The sequence below is a fragment of the Alligator mississippiensis genome, chromosome 2 (assembly GCF_030867095.1).
Source record: "Alligator mississippiensis isolate rAllMis1 chromosome 2, rAllMis1, whole genome shotgun sequence".
Classification (NCBI taxonomy): Eukaryota; Metazoa; Chordata; order Crocodylia; family Alligatoridae; genus Alligator; species Alligator mississippiensis.
In genome coordinates, this window is record NC_081825.1 from 171580096 (window position 1) to 171602875 (window position 22780).

Consider the following 22780-nt stretch of genomic DNA (forward strand, 5'->3'; position numbering starts at 1 on the left):
GTTCTATTGCAAACAGCAACTTATTTTTTGACTGCAAACCCAACAACATGCTCTCCAATTTCTTTGGGCTGTTTCCCACACCAGAAAAGGGTAGTTCATAAATTCATAGAATCTATGCATCTATGAACTACCCTTTTCTGGTGTTGTAGTTCTTCTCTTTCAGGCAGCTAGTGCCTGGTAGTCTGGTCTCCTGTAGAGTGACAATATCAGCATTCAGTCTCAGCAGTTCTGCATCAATTACTGTACTTTCGCATGTGTTGTCAATGGTTTGGAGGTCGTTGGATATACCCGGGGTTATTGTCCGTACATTCCAACTTCCACTCTTTAGGATATAAAGTTTTTTCCTTACGTTTTTCGTAGTAGCTGGTAGTACGTGATAGCAGTCTGCTTTCAAGTTGAATCTCTAAGCTTCAAGCACCCACTGAAGCACCAGACTGTGGTGGGAAAACACCTTATTGGCTGGGGACTGCCCAGCTTCAGGCAGGTGGTAGTTTTCCAATGAGGTGTGATGACCTCTCCCACCATGGGAGACAATCCCTGGCACCTGGATCTATGCCAATCAATCCATGGCTTATAACCAGTAACTGTTGATTCCCATTTCTTTCAATGTGTTGACAAAGCTGGAGTAACCTCTCCAGGGTGCAAAAGACTGGGCATTTGCTAGGTGATCAAGAGTTGCCCAAACTTCAGAATCACCCTATTGATTTTGCCAACTTATCTACTGGAAAGGTAGAACCAATACGATGTGGGGCCAGGTAAGTTGCAGAAGCTGCTAGAAAGACGACTAAATAATTGCCTAACTGCCTTAGGGGCTCCACTCCAGATTTTCTGTCAGGGTTTACTTTTAGCCTTCACCTCTCGCAAGGCAATCCCCAAAGCAGTGGCTGTGGTTACTGTCATCTTTGTCCACCAGCTTTGCCACTGAAAAATATCTTCTTCCAGCACAGCTGCCATTGTGATGATCAGAGGACAGCTCTTAATGATGAGAACTGTCTCCCCTTACCAAGTTCAGCCCACTGGCGAAAGTGGTTGCCCAAGGTACAGCACGTGGAGCTATTCGTATGAGTTGGATATGAGTGAGGACCAGTAATCCCAAACCACCTTAACAAGGTATTGCTGTTTGAGAAACAAAGGTTCTGCCCCTCCTTAAACACCCCATGAACCTCAGGCATAATACATAATCATCCCAAAAAACAGGACAGGGGGCATCTCTCTCACAGGAGCACTGAGGGCAAGGGTAGGCCACACCCTAAAACAGGAATTTTGCAAAATCTCAGAGAAAGAAGAGATTCCTGCAATGTCTTTTCATCCAGGCTTTCTGCCTTTGCTACCAGAGACTTTGGTTGTTTATAACAATTACACCCATTTAACTTCAGTTCAGCTAAATCCATGGTAATGCATAGGTGGACATGTAATTTTGGCTTATGCCAATTTTGTTTAATTTGGAATTTATGAGATTAAGCTCAATTGATACAAAGCAGGTAAATGTAGGGCAGGAAAACCTTGCTGCAGGGCTGGCACCATTTATTATGCTATGTTCCCTCCTCCCCACAGCTAACTGCATCAAACAATCAGAAGCCCCTGAATGCTAATCAGCTCTAGAAACCCACTGTGTAAAGCTGCCCAGAGGAAAACAGAGAATAGCCTTGCCTGGCTACATTCAGCAGTAATGCTCTATACATCTTCACCAGTCAAACATGCAGACATGCATATATTCCCAGATTGGCAAATCACTTGAGAAAACTGTGTGGGTACCATCCTGCTCACTGTGAGCTAGTGGAGCATCACTGCTCAATTAAAACTGGCCAGGAATTTTTCAAGCAGTTTGGTCAGAAAAGGGTGAGGTATCAAAATCAAAATGTTATGGGAACAGATGTGTTGTGACTAAGCTTTGCCAGGGAAGCTCTCTCCAATGATGGCATTTCTGGTGAAAGTGAGACAGATCCAGATGCAAGTCCCTGCTCTGAAGCAGTCAAAGAAAGGATGTAAAGTTGTCTCCCACAGTTGAGGCACACAGAACCACCAGTCCTGGCTGTCTAGTGCAGCTCCCTCTTGATTTGTAGGGAAACCTTCTTGGTTTTGTCTGGATGAAGAACAGGAATATTTCTGAAATCTCAGAATGTTTTGTGCGACAAAAAAATAATTTCTTGCCCAGCCCACCTCCAACACCTGTCCATATGCACAGTACTGTGGCTGGTTACTGAGACCAGCTGTGCTGTGCAGCATAGATGCCCCTGAAAATTTTTTAGCTGGGATTTCAACTCAGGCCCATGACTCATTTTCTCTGCCCTCCCCCTGTTGGGAGTGATTTGGAAGAATACCAAGGCCTTGGATTGAAATGTGTTTCTAAACATTTCCCCCCTCCTTGGTTTCTACCAATTTAGATCTTGCCCTGGTAGGAAATTGAGAATTCGTCAGCTGCTAATTATTATTATTTAGAGAGCAGAGTCATGCATTCAATCCCAACAGTAACAACAGTCATTTTGTGTCTCAGACTGCCTGTCTGGGGGAGGGCACCAGGGTTCACAGCCATCTGATCCCTGTGACATATGGTGTGTTTGAAACAGAAACAGGAGACTCCGGATGGAGGCGCAGAGGAAGCACGTCCCTGTGTGGAGCTGTCCATGGTACAGCTATACAGCAGTGGCTGTGCTGTGCACACAGCCACCTTCCAGAGCCAGCTAATTAGGGCAGTGCTCCAGTAGAAGGAACCATTACCACTGGAGGGTTTCATTTGGTGTATTTTGACTCCATTGAGCCGTAGGCCAGTGTCATTACAATGATGCCATAAGGAGCCTAGCAATACCTCTTCAACAGGAGGCAGCCTTGTCACCTGAGCTTGCTCAGTCTGCCTTGTCAAGGTACACTGATTCAGGTTTGGCAGTGCAATAGAGGGGCCATCCTTTGCTCCAGAGGAGACCTGCATCAGGAAGACAAGCAGCTGGTGCTAGCCCACTAAAGATGCCTACTCTAACAGGGGAGGCAGAGGGATTGAGATACTGAGCATCAAGCATGCTACATGACTATCCAAGCTAGAAGTCGGCTGGCTCCGACCAGCCTGGGGCTTTTTAAAAGAACAGCAGCCTGCTCTGGTATTGCCCTTGTCTGCCCCTTGACAGAGGACAGAGAGAGGGATGGTGGATATTGTATTGTTTGATGTTATTGTTTAGATTTTGAATAATATGCTTCCTAGTGGGGCAAGAATTGAGTGAGTGGATTTTGAGACAGCAACAGCCCTCTATGAGAGGGAGGTACAGATTGGAAGAGTGGAAGAGAAAATAAACATTGTGAGGGGTGGGTGGTGGTGGGGGCTCCACTGTGTGAGGCAGGGGAGTGAGAATGGATAGGGATGGGAAAAATATGAGGGGGGACAGGAAACAATTTTCTGGTTGTGTTCTTTTATAGAGGTAGTGAGTAAGTGAATGTGGGCTGGGAAGCAAGGTTGGGTTGAGAAGGTGGGAAGAGACTCCCCTTTTCAGAGGCAGGGAACTGGGAGGGGTGGGGTGGATTGCTTTTGAATTGTTGGTGTTTTGGGGGCTTGTTTGATTGTATTATTTTACTTTAATATTTTATTCTGTTTCTATAACATTTTGTTTTGTATCACAAGCCACCTGAGTCTTTTTTTGACGGAAGGGAAGCATATAGATTTAGCAAATAAAGAAAGAACAGGACAGGCCCAGCGTGCACAAGGAGACTGTGAGAAGGCTGCTCCTGCAAGCTGCTCCATATTTTTGAGGCACCGTCAGAAGACAGTATCTCAGGACACTTTTCTAAGAGTCCCAAAATATCCCTGCAAAGGGGAACGTATTAAAAGTGTCACCAAATTCCATCTTCCACATGAGCACTATATATATTGCCAGTCTGGGCCTCACAGCCACAGATATAGACCTCCACTGTGCTCAGCATTGGATAAGCTCAGAAGAAACAGCTCCTGCTCTGAAGAGTCTGAATTCCCAGTGAGACTGACGTAGAATAGATGCCCAGATGAGCAGCTGGCAGCACCCTGGCACTGTAAGTGCCTCTTCCCATATCTAACCAAAAAGCTGCTCCTGGAACCCTGTGGGTGTTGAGCACTGACCCAGCACACTGGCATAGTCACTCTGAGACAAATGGGGTCCATTCAGTTCTGCTCACAGCTTTTGCATATGTCCCTAGCTTGTCAATTAGCTTTCCTGTCACTTGACTCCAGTACCTTGAGCTTGGTCAGCTGCAGAAAGCACCAGGATCCTGAGATACTACCTTGCACACCACAGTGTACAAACTGCCAGGCCCAGCCCTTAATTATTATTGCATTACTAAAGAACTGGTAGGCCACTCTACATGACTTTGGAAGAACCAACTTAACCTTAAATGGACCCCCTGCTCTGAAGCAGGTGTTCATCTTGTCATAACCAAATGGATACAGAACTGGAGACAGCAACAGTTCTTGAACCAGAAAGGTGGGTGTCTGAGTAGCTTTTTTACATAGTCAATTAGCCCCTTCAGTATAGAGTGGGGTGGGCAAAATGCGGCCCATGGGCCGGATGCGGCTTGCCAGGCCATTCTATCCGGCCTGAAGGGTCCCTAAAAAATTTAGAAAATAAATATTTATCTGCCCTTGGCTGCCTGTCATGTGGCTCTTGATGGCTTGCCAAAACTCAGTAAGTGGCCCTCTGCCTGAAATAATTGCCCACCTCTGGTATAGAGGAAAAGGCTGGGGCTGTCTTTGGAGAAGACCAGCTGCACAGAAGAAGAGACCAGATTTTGCTGGACTACTCAGTGAAGGCTTTGTCATTGCTGTTGTTGTGCAGGCACTGCTGCACATGCATGGTTTTGTGTGTGAGAGAGAGACAGAGAGAGTGGGAGGGAGAGAGATCAATCGATGGATTGGCATTGTTAGCCAATGTCCATTCACAAACAGGGACAGGAGGGGCTTCAAGAGGTCACATCTAGTACAATCCCTTGCTCAGGGCAGGATCAGCCCTGCCTGAACTATCCCAGCTAAGTGGTCATCTAACCGGCATATAAGAACTCCTTGCAATAAGGAGTTCACACCCTCTCAAACAATCAGTTACAGCAGCAAACCTCCCTCAGCAGCCATCTGAGCTCTAAGATTCAGAGCTCATAGACGTTTTTCAATTTCCCAGGCTACTTATGCTCCGGGGAAGAATAGATGGGGTGGGATTTGAGAGGAATGATTGCCATGGCATGACAGAGTGAGACCAGGGAGACCTTGTGGTGAGAATGTGCACAGCACCACAGACTCAGGCCCCTGCCAGTGCCTGCTGCACAGCACTAGGGCTGAGAGGTCCAAGGGGCGAGGGCTGTTAAAAGGAAGCTGAGTTTGTAGCCCCAGGATGTCATCAGGAGTTGATTCAGGTCTCTGTGGGGATCAGCAGGGGTCTGAGGACCCACCACACAAGAGCATGTAGCAAACAGCAAGGCAGCAGCATTGCTCGAGATATACCCTTGTCCCTGTAAGTATACCAGGCAGTGCTTGCCCCCAGTCATGGCTGAAGTGTGGAAGAAAGCACGTGCCCATAAGGATGGAGAGGGATGACAGTGACAAATGACCCCACTGAACTGGCTCACTGAGGGCTCAGCTCAGACTGCAGTGCAAGCAAGTATGAGCTGAGGATGAAGCTTCCAGCTACAAGTAGGCTCTAGCAGAGCCTGCATCCTAACTGAAGAGTATCCAGTTCCTTGCTCACCATTTTTTGCCTGGCCTGAGTGAAGCCTCTTTCCCCGCTCAGACCTACCAGTGCCCTCCCTAAAAGTCACTCAAGGCTTCCCCCTCTAGATGCCCATCCCTTGACTCACAGTCTCAGAAGGTCATCCCCTATCATGTCCCCCTCAAATTCCTACTGTGCACCCCACACTCGAATCATGGAGAGAATATCCTCATGGTCATGAAAGGCATAGGGACACAGGCCAAGACTGGCTTTATCCCTGACAAGGCCTCACGCTGGGCTTGGTCCAGGAGACTGTGGTTCTGTCATGCAGACTCTAGAGGTGATGATTGATCCCTCAGCCCATCACTCATTACTACAGCCCCCACCAGCACCCACAAAACATGGAATTTTTTTTTAATGCATCAAACCACTATATTCTTTTCCCTAACCTTCTCCCCAGAAATGACTGGACAAGTTTTCCAGGGAGATTCAGTCCATGCCTGATTGCTTAAAGCTCAGCAGAATTGTAACAGAACCAGAGAAAAGGAAAGCAGTGGGCAGTGCTGCCACCATACTACAGAGCCTCCAGAAGAGCTGGAAGAGAATTCAAACTCCATCTAAGCCATTTCTGCTCACTGCACTGACCCTTCCACCCTCTGCTTTTCCCCCTACCAGATCTGGGATACACTCACTGGGCCTGCTACAGCATGCAAACATTCCCATTCACACCACCAAACTAAGTGTCAGCTATTAAGTGAGAGATTAGAGGGATGTAGAAAACCAGCCACTACCAGAAGCATGAAAGGAGGGGAAAGCAGAGTCTTTTATTTATTTGGGTACCCCAATGGTGCCAATGCACATCAAGGTCCCAGAGTGCCAGGCCCCACAGGGTGTCTGTGCCCAGACAGCCCAAAGTCTAAGCATGTCCCAGGAAGGAGGGGAAACAACTTATTCAGGGGTCACCCACCAGGGTAGTAGCAGGTCCAAAGGTCTTAATCCTGTGTCTAGCTGTCCTGCTGGAACAGAAAGCCAGAAGGCTCTTGTTACTTGAAGAGAAAAGAGTAGTAGGCAGGGCTGGCTACAAGGAAAATATATAGCCTGGGGAAGTGGCAGAGGCTAGGAGTTACTCTGCTCAACAGAGCTGGCTACTCTGTAATAATCCAGCAGGCCAGAACCCTGCTTGGGAGCACAGGCCCTGCTTTCCAAGCAGTGAGACCAGCAGCAGCAAGCTGCACTGAAGGCTAGTCAGGAAGCCTACTCGGGAAACACCTGTGGGAACTCAGAGAGCCATGTGACCAATTGGGGCATGGCTTCCAACTCTATAAACCCAGGGGCTGAGCCAGAGTGGACAGTCTGGTCCTGGAGGCTGAAGGGGAAGGAGCAACAAAGACCAAGAGAGCTCCTATAGTTGGCACCAGTGTTACCTTGGGGAAGGCAAGCAGAATGCATCTACCTTGCAGAGGAATTTGACCCAGGATAAGAGGAAGCCTTGTTGTACATGTAGGTAGCCAGATAGGCATATTTCTTTGTCATATTTTATACTGGTTTGCAGAAGAAACTGAGGGTTAGTTCAGAGGTCCCATTAGTGCCCGAGGGGCACGTGACTGCTTTGGGCCCTGTTAGGGGTCAGGCCCAAAGTGCAGACTGGGGCCAGAGGGCCCACAGCCTGAAATGGCAGCAAACCCAGAGAAGGACAGAGCCTAGGGCCAGAGGGCGTGGAGCCCAAAAAGGGGTAGCAGTGCCCAGAGCAGGGTGGGGACAAGGGCCAGGGGACCCAGTGCCCAAAAGGGGTGGAGACAGGGGCCACAAGCCCAGTGCCCAGAGCAGGGCAGAGATGGAGCCAGGGGCCTGAAGCCTGAGAGAGGCTAAGCCAAAGCCCAACAGGACTGGAGCCCAGAAGCTGGGTCCAACACAGTGGATCCTGAGCTAAGTGGCCCAGTGTGAGAGAAGGGGTGGAGGCCAAGTCCCTTACAAGGAAGTTATTAGATTGGTTGGACAGGTAACATTAGCAAGACATGGGCATGGTGTAAAGGGGAGGTCAGAGCTATGTAATTAGCCCTTAAAGCTTATGGGAACCATGAGGCACAGGCAGGCTGAAAGTACCCACACAGCTTGAGGGTAGGATTGAGATCAGTGGGGTCCAGCAGGTATCTGCTGGCTATTAGGTAGACTGAGGCTTGCTCTAGGACTCTTAAGCAGCCTCCCTTTCAATGCAATAAGCACATCAAGGTGTGGTGGGTGAGTATCTGCTGGCTATTAGGTAGACTGAGGCTTGCTCTAGGACTCTTAAGCAGCCTCCCTTTCAATGCAATAAGCACATCAAGGTGTGGTGGGTGAGAAGGGGCATCAAGGGTCCTCCTGGAGCTTGTCCTGGTTACACCTGCTCACTAGACCCCACAGCCTGGGAGCAGCTCAATCCGCTCCAACCCTCAACTGCAGCACAGGACATAGGCATCAATAAAGGAAAAACAGCAACTGGCATAGTTGGCTGCAGTGCTGAATACTGAAGTGTGTGGACAGATCAGTTGCACCACTGGAAGTCATAAAGTCTCTGCACGCTGGGCACATACAGAAAGAGGAATGGCCCAATTTATCAGAGGCCTTTGGTCACCCAGATGCTGTGAAGTAGTATGTGGACACAGAAGCTTAGTTTTTGCTTCTGGCTGTCCACAGGAGAGTTAGCTGCATCTCTTGTGGTACTCTGCCAAGTCACAGGCATCCAGTTGTCCTCTTTTTTTAGAACCAGATTCCATGATTCTTTCCAGGCCAGGACATTGGGCCACACACCCTTGCTGTTCACTGTAATCACATCATAGGCTGAACATACTTGTGTTCAGCACTTGCAGCCATACTCCCTCAGGTTAACTAATGACCAGTCAGCTCTCACACAGCAAAGTACCATCTATTCAGAACAAAAACCCTCTGGAGAAAGCAGATCATAAAGCAACAGACAGCTCAGGTGCATGTTGAGTTTAATGACCCATTGACAATGGGTAGTCACAGGAAGGACAGGAGCAGTGGCGATGTGTAGGGGGTGCATGCGAGTGCACGTGCACCCCCTGAGCGTGGTGGTGCACCCCCTACAAAAAGGTGCCACCAACACTGTTGGTTGCACTTGCGGGTGGTCACCACTTACCACTCCCCTGCTGCCGACACTGCCGGCAGCGTCTGCAAGCAGTCAGTGATCACTGCTGGCCACTGCCCACTGTGGTGTGGGTGGTCGCCGACTGCTGGTTGGCGCTTGCCACCCCCTGCCACCGACAGCGCTGGCAGCATCTGTGGGAGCTCCCTGCTGCCATGCTCCCACTCCTGCCAGCGCCACCATGCCCCCCAGCCACTGGGGGCACGTGTCATTCATGGACAGGAAACTTGGCAGGTCTAAAGTATTCCAGGTCCTTCTGCAAGGCCTGCTGAAGTCCTGGATTTGGCAGTTCTTAAAGTGTCTCTTTCCTCCTAGGACAGGTTGTTACATGACATTTCAAGGCCTTGGCCTTTGAAAAGGTTTTGCACTTAGTCAAAACAGTCTGTCTCTTACCCTGGGCAGGGGGTGTGGACATGTCAGAGGGCTTGTTACCCACCCTTGGTTCCTGCAGGATGAATCCTTTATCTTACCTACTGAACCAAGAATACAGTCACAGACAAGCCCATAAAAATCTATGTAATATTCCAGAGCATCTGTCACATGCATAAAGACACCAGGGGCCTTTGATTAACAAGCTGAGTTTTGTCAGACTGCTTCTAACCATGTTAAATTACCGTCTGATCACAGATCCTGCCTGTTTCTTGCCTATGAGCTCAAGACTCTGGAAGAGAAAGAAATCCACCTGCTTTGCTTCCTTACAGAAGAGAGGGCTAACCAGCATACTGAGTGCATACCTTCCATCGTCTGGACTCCAGGGCTGCTCCTCTGGGAGGGAGTTGCTAGGGAACAACATCTACTAGCCACAAGGTAGCAAAGCAAGGTTATAGCTGACCAAAGGAGAGGGACTTAATCAAAGCAATGGGACAGACTGTGAAAGGAGGCACGAGGTCATCCTCACTGCTGGCAGAAGTGTTGTCAGCAGAGGGTGAATGCTCAGGTGCCTGTGGCGCACATGAAAGGCATGGTTCTGCTTCGTCAGAAAGCACCTAGCTTCAACCCTATCCAGAAACTCAGGAAAGGATGCAGCTGGGAGCAGCTTCAGGGAGGCACTGTGGGGATTTTTAATCCACTGCATGGCACCACAAAGAATGAAAACTTCTTGACCCTTCACAGCAGGTACGTGGATGGTTCTAGGATTTTGAAAAGGGGAGTGAGGTGGTGTGGTGTATCATCGCATAACACAATGCATATTATTCTCCAATTAAAAATAAACTAGAAGCTTTAGGGGCCTAGAGCTATATTATTCAGTTTGAGATCCAAACAAAAACATAACTGAGTTTGTGGCAAGGAATGACTGCCAGCTCTATGGTGGGGCAGGCACCTGGTGCCAGAGAAGTACAGCTGTTAACCCCCAACCTGACTACACACAGAACTGCCTGAACCCCAACATGTGGGTCCCTCAGACACTCCACCATGCCCCCAAAGAAGTCCCTCACTGCCCTTTATGCATTGCCCCTGCCACCTCAAATGCCCGTGTTTCTACTCTGTCCCCTATTATCCAACATATCCCCCATACTCAGCCTCACCCCATTATTCCCCAAGCCCTATCAGACATCACTGTCCCCTCATGTCCCACCAAGTCCTATCCTGCCCCCATGCACCCACTGCACCCTGAACAGATTCTTCCCCATCATCCCCCAGCCACCTGGACCTTTCACCTGGGTTTATGCTGCCCTGGCAGCACCGCTCTAACATGCCACTGAGCCCTCCCCTGCTCCTCTGAGCACCCAAATGTGACTGAAGGAAAGGGTCACTACAGTAACTTACCTGTTTTGCAAATCCCTGCTGTTACTTACCACTTTGCCATGGCACAGTTCAGTTTACCCAGCCCTGTCCCCCCCTGCATCTGATTTGTTGTGGGTTCAAATCCCCTAGGAACACAGGGTGCCTATACACGAGCAGGGAGGCTGTTCTGAGATGCTGTAATTCTAGCATGTCAGAGCAGGCTCAATTACTGTGCTCCAGCAACCTCCTGCATCTTGTGTGTCAATGCGCTTTAGAAAAAGTGCCCCCATCACCATTTTGAAGTACAAGGATACTGATATATGAGACTTTCTGGGAGCTTTAATTAGAGCAGCTCTCAGAGCCACTCTAATTAAAGTGCCCCCCACCTCCTCCCAGAACATGTTTATAAACACCCAATGCCACTCAGTACAGGTACCTAGGTAGGGACACACCTGTATTGGACACCCTAGGGTAGGTGAGCAAATTGCCAGGAATAGATAACACATGTAACAATTGTAGAAGAAAATAGCTTGATTAGAGAAAGATCATGGGTTGTTAATAGCTATGTGGTGAAGAGATTAGCAAGAATCAAACAGATAGTAATGAGCCATGAAGTTAACTGACTCCCTCAGTTCCACCTGAATAGAAATGTGGCTGTCCCTGCTGGGCAATTTATGTTAAACTTTGACTAGAACAGGAATTAAAGGAGAGTGCAACTGCACTACCAAACCCCCTCTGGATCTGCCTGGGCAGGGGCTGCATGCTTGTACCACATATGACAGTGCAGCCATTTCCAGTGACCACAGGGAGAGTCGGGGTGATTTTGCCTGACATTTGACTCCCCAGGTATCTCTCCACTTTCATCCCCCTTCTCTCTCTTCTCCCCCCACCCACCTGTCTCTCACCCATTGACTCATCTACATTTTCACTGACTACCTGTCTTGTATGCATACCAGCCTAGCTGCTGGCTTCTTTACTTTTCATTCCATCCAGGAAGAGCACACACCGACTGCTGAAACTTCCTTAGCCTGATGAAGGGTTTTTGAACCCAAAAGCTTGCTTAATAACTATTCTGCAACTATTTGGGTTGGTTTAATAAAAGATATCAGATTCACCCAAGGAACCTTGTCTGCCTATGCTCTACTATTGGTATTTCCCATGCTTCTGAGCTTTGCTGTTTGCCTCGTGGAGTCCAGAAGGAAATTTTCCCCCTCCTGTTGCTACACAACAGGGATTTTTTTTCTCATCTTCTGCAAAAGCATTGGGGGTTGGCTGCAGCCAAGGCTGGGGATTTTGACTGGGGTGTGCCAGTGCTCCTGCTGGAACTAAAACCCAGAGGTTCCTTTGCTTAGGATCCAACCAACTGCCACATTTGGGGTCAGGAAGGAATTTTACCCCATGGTCAGACTGGTGTGGACTATGGAGGGGGGAGGGTCTGCCTTCCCTGTACTGGGATGTGTGGCTCTCTTCCTTAGAACTTTTGAGCATATTTTAACAATCCTTGTAGCAGCAAGACAATGACCATCATTGTCCCCCTGCTTTACCTGTGGCAGATTAAGGTGCTACACCTTGTAGTTGCATGACAGGGTTCACTATGAAGTTTTAGCAACAAGTTAGATGATTTGCAAGGGATTGTTTGGATAGAAATGATTCTGCCTCAGACAGAGGGTTGGACTAGATGACCTGCAGAGGTGCCTTCCAGCCCCACTTCTCTATGATTCTACGAAGTCAAACCTAGGTCTCTTCTATCACTGGCTCCAAATCCAGATTAGGATTAGCTGTTCTGTCACTCCATTAAACTCCACAGGGGCTGGGGGGTGTTTGGCCCTCCCAGCAGCCACACTATTTGTTTATCTGTCAGATGAAGACAGAGGATCCCATTTTGTAAAAAGCCTCAGCTGCTGCATTTTCCAGCTGGAACTTGTTGTGTTTTTAAATGAGGGAACCTAACCACAAGGGCCCCTCCTACTGCCCTACTCCATTTCTCTACCAGCCTCTAGGGCAGCGGTCAGCAACCCCTGGCACATGTGCCGAGCATGGCATGCAAGGCCATTTTGCTTGGCACACCACCACCAGCCCAGGCTCTAAGCAGCTGCTGCCAGCCACGGAGCCCAGGCTGCTCCCAGCAGGAAGCTTGGAGGCTGCAAGTCCCGCTGCAAGTGGACTGGGCTTCATGGGCTGGCTGCAGCCGGCCCATGGTCAGCTGCTCCAGGCTCCAACATGTCAGCACTCTAGCACCTTCCAAGGTAGACATTATGGTTTTTTTGGCACTCCAGCCAAAAAAACGTTGCCTACTCCTGCTCTAGGGAAACAGTGTGACAGCAGTCTTGAGAACAGATCCTTAGAGAAGCATGAGTTAGGCCCCCAAAAGCCAGGAGACTCATTCTTAATCCATCATTTCACAATACTGGGGATTTTAAAATTTGTTTTCTGGTGTTGGATCTTTTGAGAGTCTTGTTTTTCCAGCTTTCCTCCACAACCATAAGGGCCAGTAATGTCCATTATACAACTGAGCAGAGAGTCTTGTCCAATCATTGGACTCCAGGAGGTGAGGCTTCAAGGAAAAACACACAGAAATACCTCAAATATGTGCCCTAAAAACCAATGATACTACAATAGAGATTGTCAGGACAAGTCTCAGGCCTCAAATGCCTGTGAACTTTGAAAAAGCTTAAATCTGAATTCAGGCTTATGTTTAAGGAAGTGAGGCAGGGCCAATCCTGTTTCTCATGATCAGTCAAGAACCCAGGGTGATATCACCCCAAGTTTTGACATACTTCAGTTGTAGACTTCACAGCTAGCTGCTATTTTAAATGGAATTAATCTCTACTCTTACATACATCACTTCCAAGCAATCATATTCTATGAGAACTCAAGCTCCAGATCTGAAATTCACAGTGAAACATCACATTTCAGGTGTGGCTTAATCAATAGAAAGATGGAGAGAAGAAAGAAAACAAGAGTTCTTCCTCTGGGAAAATCACACCAGGGCCACCAAGCTGAATTGCTTTGGGTACAATATAACCACCCCTGAATATTCGGAAGCTAGGCTTAAGGATCAAGACCCTTCCAAGTGAGCTATTGTTTGCTTTCTGGTTTCAGTCAAATCACAGCAGGGCAAGCAGACCTGAAAGGCCTTCTCAGGTCACTGAGCTAGCCCTGTACCATCACAGGCATCCACATCATGCAGCACCTTTCAGAATCTGATCCTACCAGGAGAGGAGCCAGTACCACATGAAACACAGAAGCAGTAGCATAGGAAAGCCATACAGCCATTCAGCATGGTACCCGGGGGCCAAAACTTACCTTGGGACATAAGCATTAGTGATAACAGGAGTTGTGCCTGTTTGAGCCAGGGCTAAACTTGTACCAGGGTGAGTCACAGAGAAGTGGCATTAATACAAGTCTGCCCAGATTGCTATGACTAGGACGAAGGCCTGAGTTCAGCAGCAATGACTTGTTCCAAGTAGCCTGCTGTCTACCCTCCTTCAGAGGTCACACTAGGTCAGACCACCCCCACTCCAAGGAAGCAACTTCAGAGGCAACCACACTAATTCAGCATTCAAGAGACTGCCTGCCAAGATACAGGTGCCCAGGCAGACGCATCCAAGGACCACAGCCAGCATTGCCAGCTCCCGCCATCTGATTACCCAGAATTCAGCATCGGTTGGTTTTCATGAAGCCCCACCCCTGGAGTCAGGTGATTTTGGGAAAACATCAGCTTTCCTTTAAGAAGCAAGCCCTTGGGATTGCAGAGAAAATAGCTTGGGTCCCACTAGCCTCCAGGCTTCAGAGAGCACAAGGGCAACTGGTGGCCTGGCTAGTTCCTTGTCCCTGGCTGGGATGGGTCACCTAGGCTTGGAGGAACATGAGTTCCTCTCTTCTCACAGCTAGACAGCTCTGTCTCCCCAGACTCTCCAGGGCACTGATCATGCTGGGGTGAGTGTGAAACAGAAGACAGGCAGACACAGTATCTAGCTATGCAGCCCCACAATGTGGTTCCTGAAGAACTCAGGGCAGGGTGAATTAAATGGAACAGAGCCTCCTGCAATAGCCAGATCTTGGCTCCTGGAAAGCTGCTGCCCCAAGGGCTGGATTCACACATAGGAGAGTAAGTGACTTCAAGCACAGAATGACCAGTCCCTTTGCTGAGTGTATAGCCCAACAGAGAGATGAGTATACACAGGAAGAAAGCAGGTTCACTCCCCTCCTAAATGAAACATAGCTCTAGTTCTTTGATTCCGGGACTACTTTCTCCTCCAGAAAATGGCAGTCCTTGCTGTGTACTTCAGCTAGAGAAAGGGCTGGATGTTGAAGGAAAGCCTCTCTCCCACTCAATTTAGGTTATGGTTATATCAGCCCCCTGCTGCAATGCAGCCAGGCCTGGGGCAAAGCCCAACAGGGCCCTCACAACACACAGCAACAGGATGTGCTAGTCTGTGGTGGGAAGCGAGGAGACTACAGAAACCTCTTGAGCTGGCAGGGGAAGATTAGGCAACACGACCTCCCAACGGTGGAACCGAGCTACGGCAGAAAGACTCCCGCACCCAGTCCGACCACCAGAAGGGTCACAGAGATCAGGCCCCCCGTACCAAAGCCAGCACACTGCCCCGGGCACTGCGAGGGGAAGGCGCCTGTGGGCATGGGGCCTGTCCAGTGTGAGGGGCTCTGGCACCTCCCTCCTGCAGGGCTCCCTGGGTGACAGGGCAGCGGCCCAGGGACCAGCTCAGACCCAACAGGGATGGAAACGTTAAGAGTGCTCTGCTCTCCCCGCGCCCGCTACGCACACCACAGAGGTCCCACGGGGCTGAGGGCCACCCCAGTGCGCGGGGACACCCCGTTGCTGAGGCTACCCCAAGCTGGGTCTCGACCCCTGGCCCAGCAGGCGGTTGCAGCGCCGCGAGGGGCAGCGGCTGCTGCAGGCAGGGGCCCGGCCGCGCTGGGCCGCGCTGCGGCGCCACGGACAAAGAGCAGCTCTGCCCCGGCCCCCGATGCTCGCCCGCCCGGCCCGGCCCGGCCCGGCCCCGCGCGCGGCTCGGTACCGATGGTGGAGATGTGCGAGGGGTGGAACTCGTTGTCGGTGAAGCGGCAGAGCAGGCAGGTCTTGCCCACGCCGGAGTCGCCGATGAGCAGCAGCCGGAACAGCACGTCGTACTGCTTGGCCATGGCTGCGCTCGCTCAGCCCCGCGCCGCTGCCATCTCGCCGCGCCGCGCCGCGCCGCCGCCCGGGGCTGCAGCCCCAGCACAGAGCCGCGGGCGGGGGGCGGGGCGCGGCCGCGCGCGGGGCGGAGTCGCGGCGCAGCCCTCCCGGGCCAGGGGCGGGGAGCGCCCGGGGTCTCCGCTGTGCAGCTGCTGGCAGTGCCACCTCCTTGGTGATGGACAACGGTCCCAGTTGGTCGCATAAAAGGTATCATTTTGGAACCAAGACTTCTAGCTTTTTGTACATCTCCTCGGTGAGGCAGGTGCCCCCCCTGCCCTGTCCCCTCAAAGTGGGGCCTGGAAGGATGCGTGGTGCTACTGGCAGGTGAGGCAGGGCAGAGATGCCCCTTTAGAGACTAACCAAGTAATACATATCTATCTATCTATTTACCTATCTATCTATCTAGAGGGGGGTTCCTGCCCCCAAGCTCCCTTCATAAGGTGCTGTCAAAACCATGCAGACCCTGCCTGGGATGGGGACCGAGCCCACACTGGGGCATCCTGCAATCTCCATGTTAGGAAGGACCTCAAGTCCAATCCCTGCCCAAAGGCAGGAGTGCATCTTGAAGGCTCAGGACAAGCCTGGTGGCTTCTTAACCTGCCAGGGGAAATACCATGCATCTGTGTCCAAGAAGCCAGTTTTCCTGAACCATGGCACAAGAGAACTGCTCTTCTGGCATGGTTCAGGACCCACTGAGGTGCAGCAGCTTTAAGCTCAGTTTATGGAAATAGGAGGCTTGTCCCTTGCTTGCTCTGAGAGCCTTATGGCTAAGGGCAAGCAAAACTTGGGGGCATCCAAACCCCGAGCCTCCAGGCTTGGGCCTGCAAGTAGGATGCCCGCCAAAGGTTTTGGAAACATCTGAAGCCTCAGGTGTGGGTGGAAGATGTTTGCCGGTAGTAGGGCCACTTATGGTGCTGGACTCTTGGAATTAGTTTTTGCTAATTTGGCCTCGGATACAAATTAAATAAAAACATAAAATAAATGTAGGGGGTGCAGCTCTTAACTCCTCCCTGTCCAGTACACATCCAGCCTCTCATGGAACAGCAAGACCTTCCCGCCAGGAACCTCTTGAGTTCTCTAAGTACCAACATGAGCATCACTGCACCCCAACCTTTGGCTGTGACCAACATCCCAGTACCTCAGAGGAAGATGAACCTCTCCCGCACCCATCCCAAGGCAGTGGCCTCTTATGAGGTAGAAAAAAAGTCCTCCCTGGCCCCAACTAGTGACCAGCAAAGCCCTGAGTCCTGGGATTGTCACATGTATGCCACACTACAGAGCTCCCTTTATATCCTAACCTGGGGGTCACAACTGTATAACTACACAGCACACAAACTGGTAGTTGAACCCTGTCATGTCCATAGCATTGCTGCCATAAATCATCCATCTCTTAAAGAGATGCAGGATCCTTGCCCCAGCACTCTGCTTTGGAGATGGTCCCAAAATTTCAGTTCTCTAAAAATAAGGAATCTTCTTCTCATTTCCTTTACAGGTTTGCAGGAGAGTGCTCCATTGGTTACAGACTGTCCTGCTTTCATTTGGTCTCTTCCTGCACCTTCTGCTTCCCTGTCATTTGCCTCTGTCCCCTGACCTGCATCTCTTGCTTATCTCTTCTTTCCTGCCCCCTCCATGCAGAACACTTGCAGAGGGTGCACTGAGAGTACAAAAGAGTCAGGTTGCTTTTCCTGAAGCTCCTGGCAGTCATGCTCAGTCCTTCCCTCCCTAAACTGAAGCATGCTCAGTGGCCCTGCAGGAGGATGAAATGTGTGAGACAGTGCAGACAGTCTATCTGATCAGCACTAAATGCTGGGAAGGTATGGAGCATGCTTAGTGCGGATGGACTTTCAGTGGTTTGAGCTGCCTTTCTACTCAGTTTCTACTAAGCATGTATACCCTGAGGTTTTCCAGGGCTGATGACTCCTAGCTTGGCCAAATTTAGGTAGATTTTCACAGGGACAGCAGGAGGTACATCCCTGACCCCATGGTGGCTTCTCCCCCCCTAGAAATCTTCAACAAAGCAGCTGTAAGAACGTTGAAACATACATTTCCCCCAATCTCATTCTCTTCTGAAACAGTGAAAACTTTTTAAAAAAGTCAGCCCATGCATTGTATGAGGTGGAAGTGGGGAATGATGGAGGAAATCTGTGGCCATGTAAGTTACATTGCATGGCATTACAATGCGCATGCCTGGGCTACCCCTCTCGTTTTGGCATTTCCTTACTTCTGAGTTCTCCACTATGCACCCTTCCAGTTCTTTTAACACAGGTATGTGCACAGATTTAAAAAAAAAATTCTATGATGTGTAACTACAAACGTCATTGCAATCCTATCATCAGCAAGACTTTAAGCATGATGGCACAGGCTAGTGCCTACTGGGTTATCAGGTTAGCCAAGTATAGGCTGTTACGCCCTTAAGGGCAGCTACTAGTGCTGGATGGTTAACACACTGAAACAGTTTTACATATACATATCCCCCATTTTGCCAACTCCTCAGGTACCCAGCACCTTATTCCTGGAAGTCTGGTTAAGATTTGGCCACTAGCTACCTGACTTCTCTTTCAAGCTGTTCCAAGAAAGGATCTTGACAACACTCAAGAAATGTGAGGTTTAAAGCCATGATCTACTGGTTCCCAATACAAATACAGGGCATCTTTATCAAAGCCCGTGTTTCTTGGTGTGTGTGTGTGTGTGGTCACAGTGGCAGGAAACATTCACCCTAGCTAGTTCCAGCTCCATATGACATGCTAGAAATGAGATACTGGGGCTTTACATGCAAGTGCTGATGGGATGTTGATGGGTGGAAGCTGCCAGCCTCTAGTGAGGCCAACTAGTGATTTCTAACAGCTCATTACTTGGCCAAACAAAATAGTTTTCTCTGGGATCATGTCCCTGACCCCAAGACTGTCCACCCAGTAAGAGGTCAAGTCACTGCTGGTAGCCATGGCACTGGGAGGGCTCCTCAATATATATTCAGAAAAAAAAGTCAACAGCAGATAGTACTAATTGGTCTAGATATTGTGGGATGGGAGAGGGTAGAATAATAGAAAATCATAGAATCATAGCAAAGTAGGACTGGATGGGACATCAGGAGGTCATGTAGTACGAAGCAAGATCCTCCCTGATTAAACCCTGGATTACTCAAACAGCCTCAGTCACGGTAACCCTTTTTGTGGATTTCTTAGATGAATACTGCAATGTTGCAAACAGGCTAATGGTAAGGATATACAGATGAGCTACCTGATACATTGGGGCCCATTGCAGCCAGGAGTCCTGGCTCCCAGTCATATGCATGCCTCCCACCCCAGTCAATCACAAGCACTTCTCTGACACCACTGTGGAATGCAGTCTTTACACTGCTGTTATTTAGGAGGGCAAGAGGAATGTGAACATTTTAACCTATTCAGCTGGGCAGAAGCTACATTCTGTGCATACACAGCATCCAGCTTAGCAAACCTCATGGTAACATATAACAAATATCCCCACCAAACCATTGGTGTGGCCAGCCTGATCATAGTTCAATCCACTCAGCCCTCCCAGATGCTGCAGAGGAAGAAGAAGAATGAGTTAAGAGAGGGTCTGCCACAAGTTATATCTCTCCCTTATCACTGGCAAGAGACTGGTGCAAGCTGTGGGGTGAAAGGTTGACTATTCTTCACACAATGTCAACGTTCACTCACTCTGAGTACTCCCGTTAGCCACAGAAATGCACAGCTAGCTGCTCTTTCAGTGTCACCTAGGCCCTGGCTGCAACACTTTCTTGTGGCAGGAGTCTCATAGGCTCCACACATGTGGCGTGAAAGAGTATATTATGTACAGGTCCTGAATCTGCACCTCGTGCCCTTGGTTCTTGTGCACTCTCCCCCTCCACTCAGCTCTGTGGGCCACTGGCTCCACCTATTTTTCTCTGCTAACTGGAATGTAGCGATAAAGGCCTATCTGTAGATCTGAGTGTTGTCTCATGGCTGATAGGTAGGATTCTTCAAAGGAAAGCAGCACTGAGCATGCTCCCTGTTTCAGCAGGACATGGAGGGCACTGCCATGGAGATCTGCCATGGCAACCGATCAGAGCACTGCCAGACAGGGAAAAAGCACAGGCAGCAGCACCATCTGATCTTACCTGTGCTGGGGGCCTTGGCACCAAGGGAAAGGAATCTCCTTGCCACAGAGGCTGCACATCCTGTGCAGATCCTTCACTCCTCCTTGCTGTTGCTTGCCTTTGCTTTTGACATCTTCCTGCATTCAGTTGAAGGAATCTTGTCTGTGTGGGGAAGTTCGCCATTATTGCTATCCTGGAATAGCTCTCCAGTGCATGGACACTCCAGAATTGATGTATCCTGGAAGAAAAGGGGCTTTATTCTGGAACAGTGTCACCTGGAAATAAAGTAAAATCATTCTGGAATACAGTCATGTGTTTCATGAACACAATGCCAAGGATAATTGCATCAAGAGCTATTTTTGGGGCAGCTTACTCTGTGAGAGCTGCAATGGGAAATTCACCTCTATAGTCAAAGCCTTCTTATGGAGTTGTACTGGTATAATTAGATTGGTGTGGTCCAAAAGGTCCAACCAGCCATAGAAACCATATGGTTAGTATGGCTAAGATATGCTACTTTCTGTAGTTGGTGGTCCAAAAAGGAGTGACCTGACTACCACAGCAACCAGCCATCTGTGGCTCCCCAGCTCAAGAACCCATGTACAACTGGATCCACTGGGAGCGGCCTTTGGCACATGTCTGGAGTGAGGATTGAACACATTTCTGGAGCCATATAAACACCTTACCCACAAGCCAACAGAGTGGCACAATAAAAAGTTCCCTACATAGAAGAGCCCTCATGAATATATGGAAGTGCCTGCTGCCCCAGCCTCACTGCCAGAGCAAGCCAAATCCAGGCCTGGCTAAAGCAGGGCTCATCAGGGTGATGCAGGCTTCAGGCTGGTCAGCTATTGTTCGGGCAGTCCAAACCTGAGCTCTGGCCACCACTGCCTGCTCTCTACCACACAATTCATCAGGAACACTGCTAAGTGAGATGGGGGTCCTGGAGGATTAACAGGGACTGCAGAGGGTTAATCTCATCTGGACCACCTGACCCATTCCTCCTTGGGGCTGCTTCATTAGACAAGATGTTCTGCATGAACACTAGGTCTCATTCCAATCAGTAATTGATATTTCATAGAATCATAGAAAATTAGAGTTGGAAGGCACCTCAGGAGGTCATCTAGTCCACAGGTGGGCAATTACTTCAGCTGGAGGGCCAGTTAAAGAGTTATGGTGAGCTGTCAGGGGCCACAAGGGTAGCCCTGCCCCAGAGGGGTGCCCTGCCCCCTGGTCGCCATCTTGGGACCAGAAGTCCCACCCCCTAACCCCTGGCCTTTGCCACCAGAAGTCCCTGCGTTTGCCCTGGAAGTACAGGCAACCCCTGCTTAGTGCTCTAATTGGTTCCGGAAAAAATGAGTTTTAAGCGGAACCGTGCTAAGCAAAACCCAATATCCCATAGAAATTAATGTCAATAAATATAATTTGCCCCGCCCCACACAGGACCCCCGCCGGCCCTGGCCCCCAGGCACCAATGTGGGCCCCATGCTCAAGCCCACCCCACCCGGCCACTTGCTGCTTCTCACAGCCACTGTCACTTCTCCCCACCCACTTGCCTACCGGCTGGTCGGTTGCTCCAGTACCACGTGTCAGCCCGGGTCCTGGCTCCCTGCCCTGGGCCCTCACTGGCCCTGGCCCCGGGGCACCAGTGCAGGCCCCACGCTCACAGCCGCCCACTCACTCACTGCTATTTACTGCTTCTCGTTTTTGCTGCCACTTCTGCTTTCCTCCACACCCCGGCAGAAACTCGCCGATTTCAATGAGCACTATAATGAAACTGGCTAGTACTCAGTGGAATCAGGTACGAATTTTAAATGAGCACTATAGTGAAATAACGCTAAGCAAAACTGTGTTAAGTGGGGGTTGCCTGTACTTTTTTTGGGAGGGAGGGTACTGTCACCTTGAAACTGGAAAAAACAACAAATTATTTACTAAAAAATCAAACATCTACTATAACTCATCTTAATTTTAATTACAAAAATATTATTGTCCTGATTTATATGTGTTTGCATAGTGTACCTAGACACAATTGCATAATAGCTCAAAGTACAGTCTTACCCTTGTATATTGTATGGGAGGCGGTTAAGGGCATGTATGTGGGGGGGATTGGGAGTGGGTGTATGTGGGCAGTGTGGGTATGGTGGGTGTGGTGTGTGGCGGAGGGTAGGGGGTGGATGTGGAGGGGGTTGGGATATGTGGTTGGGGTGGGTGGGAGGGTATGGGGTTATGGTGGGGGGGTGGGAGTGTGTATGGGGGCTGTGGGAGGCTGTGTGGGGGGTGGGGTATACAGTGTATGTGTGTGCAGTGTGCGTATGGTGGATGTGGTGTGGGGCAGGGTGGGCGGTGGGTGCTGTGTGGGTGCGTTTGGGGCTATGGTGGGGGGTGTATGTGTGTGGCAGAGGGTGGTCCTCAGAGTCCCAGGGGTGTGCCAAGCCTCTGGATTTGCATGTGGTGGCAGCGAGCAGGGCCAGCCCCGCCTAGCCCCATAATGTGCAGCTCCCTGCACTCCCACTCCAGTCCCCAGCTGCAGGTAGCAGCAGCGTGCCAGGCCAGCCCCACCCACCCTGTAACACACATCTTCTGCTTCAGGGCCAGCCCCACCTGGCTCAATAGTGCTCCCCCTGAGTTCCCAGACACACATGGTGGCAAGGTGTGGGGTCAACCCAACCTGGCCACATAACATGCAGCTCCCACCTGAGTCCCTGGCCACAAGTGGTGGCAGCATGCAGAGGCAGCTCAGTCCAACACCACAGCCCTCCCACCCGAGCCCCAGCCCACATGGTGGCAGGGCACGGGGCCAGCCCCACTTGGCCCCATAGCGCACGGCTCCTTGTGCTCCTGTCCCTTTCTCCCAGAGGGAGTCCCTGGCCCCGGCCCAGTGGGCCCGTACCTGCATTCCCACTCCCGCAGGCAGGGAGGCTGGGAGCAAACACAGGGTGACCAGACACAAGCTCTGCCAAGCACATGAA

General features: G+C 50.2%; 1 protein-coding gene across 2 annotated transcripts in view; it reads right to left on the reverse strand.

Annotated features, from left to right (window-relative positions):
- The window catches only part of RAB15 (RAB15, member RAS oncogene family), a 32122-nt gene extending 16362 nt beyond the window's left edge, over positions 1-15760 (reverse strand). Inside the window, exon 1 of one of the 2 annotated variants that reach the window (XM_019498736.2) lies at positions 15561-15760. In XM_019498736.2, the coding sequence (XP_019354281.1) occupies positions 15561-15684 (124 nt within the window). In that variant the 5' untranslated portion in view covers positions 15685-15760. The remainder of the gene's footprint in view (positions 1-15560) is intronic. The other variant, XM_006270831.4, reaches the window with a different exon arrangement.
- Between the last annotated feature and the right edge of the window lie 7020 nt (positions 15761-22780).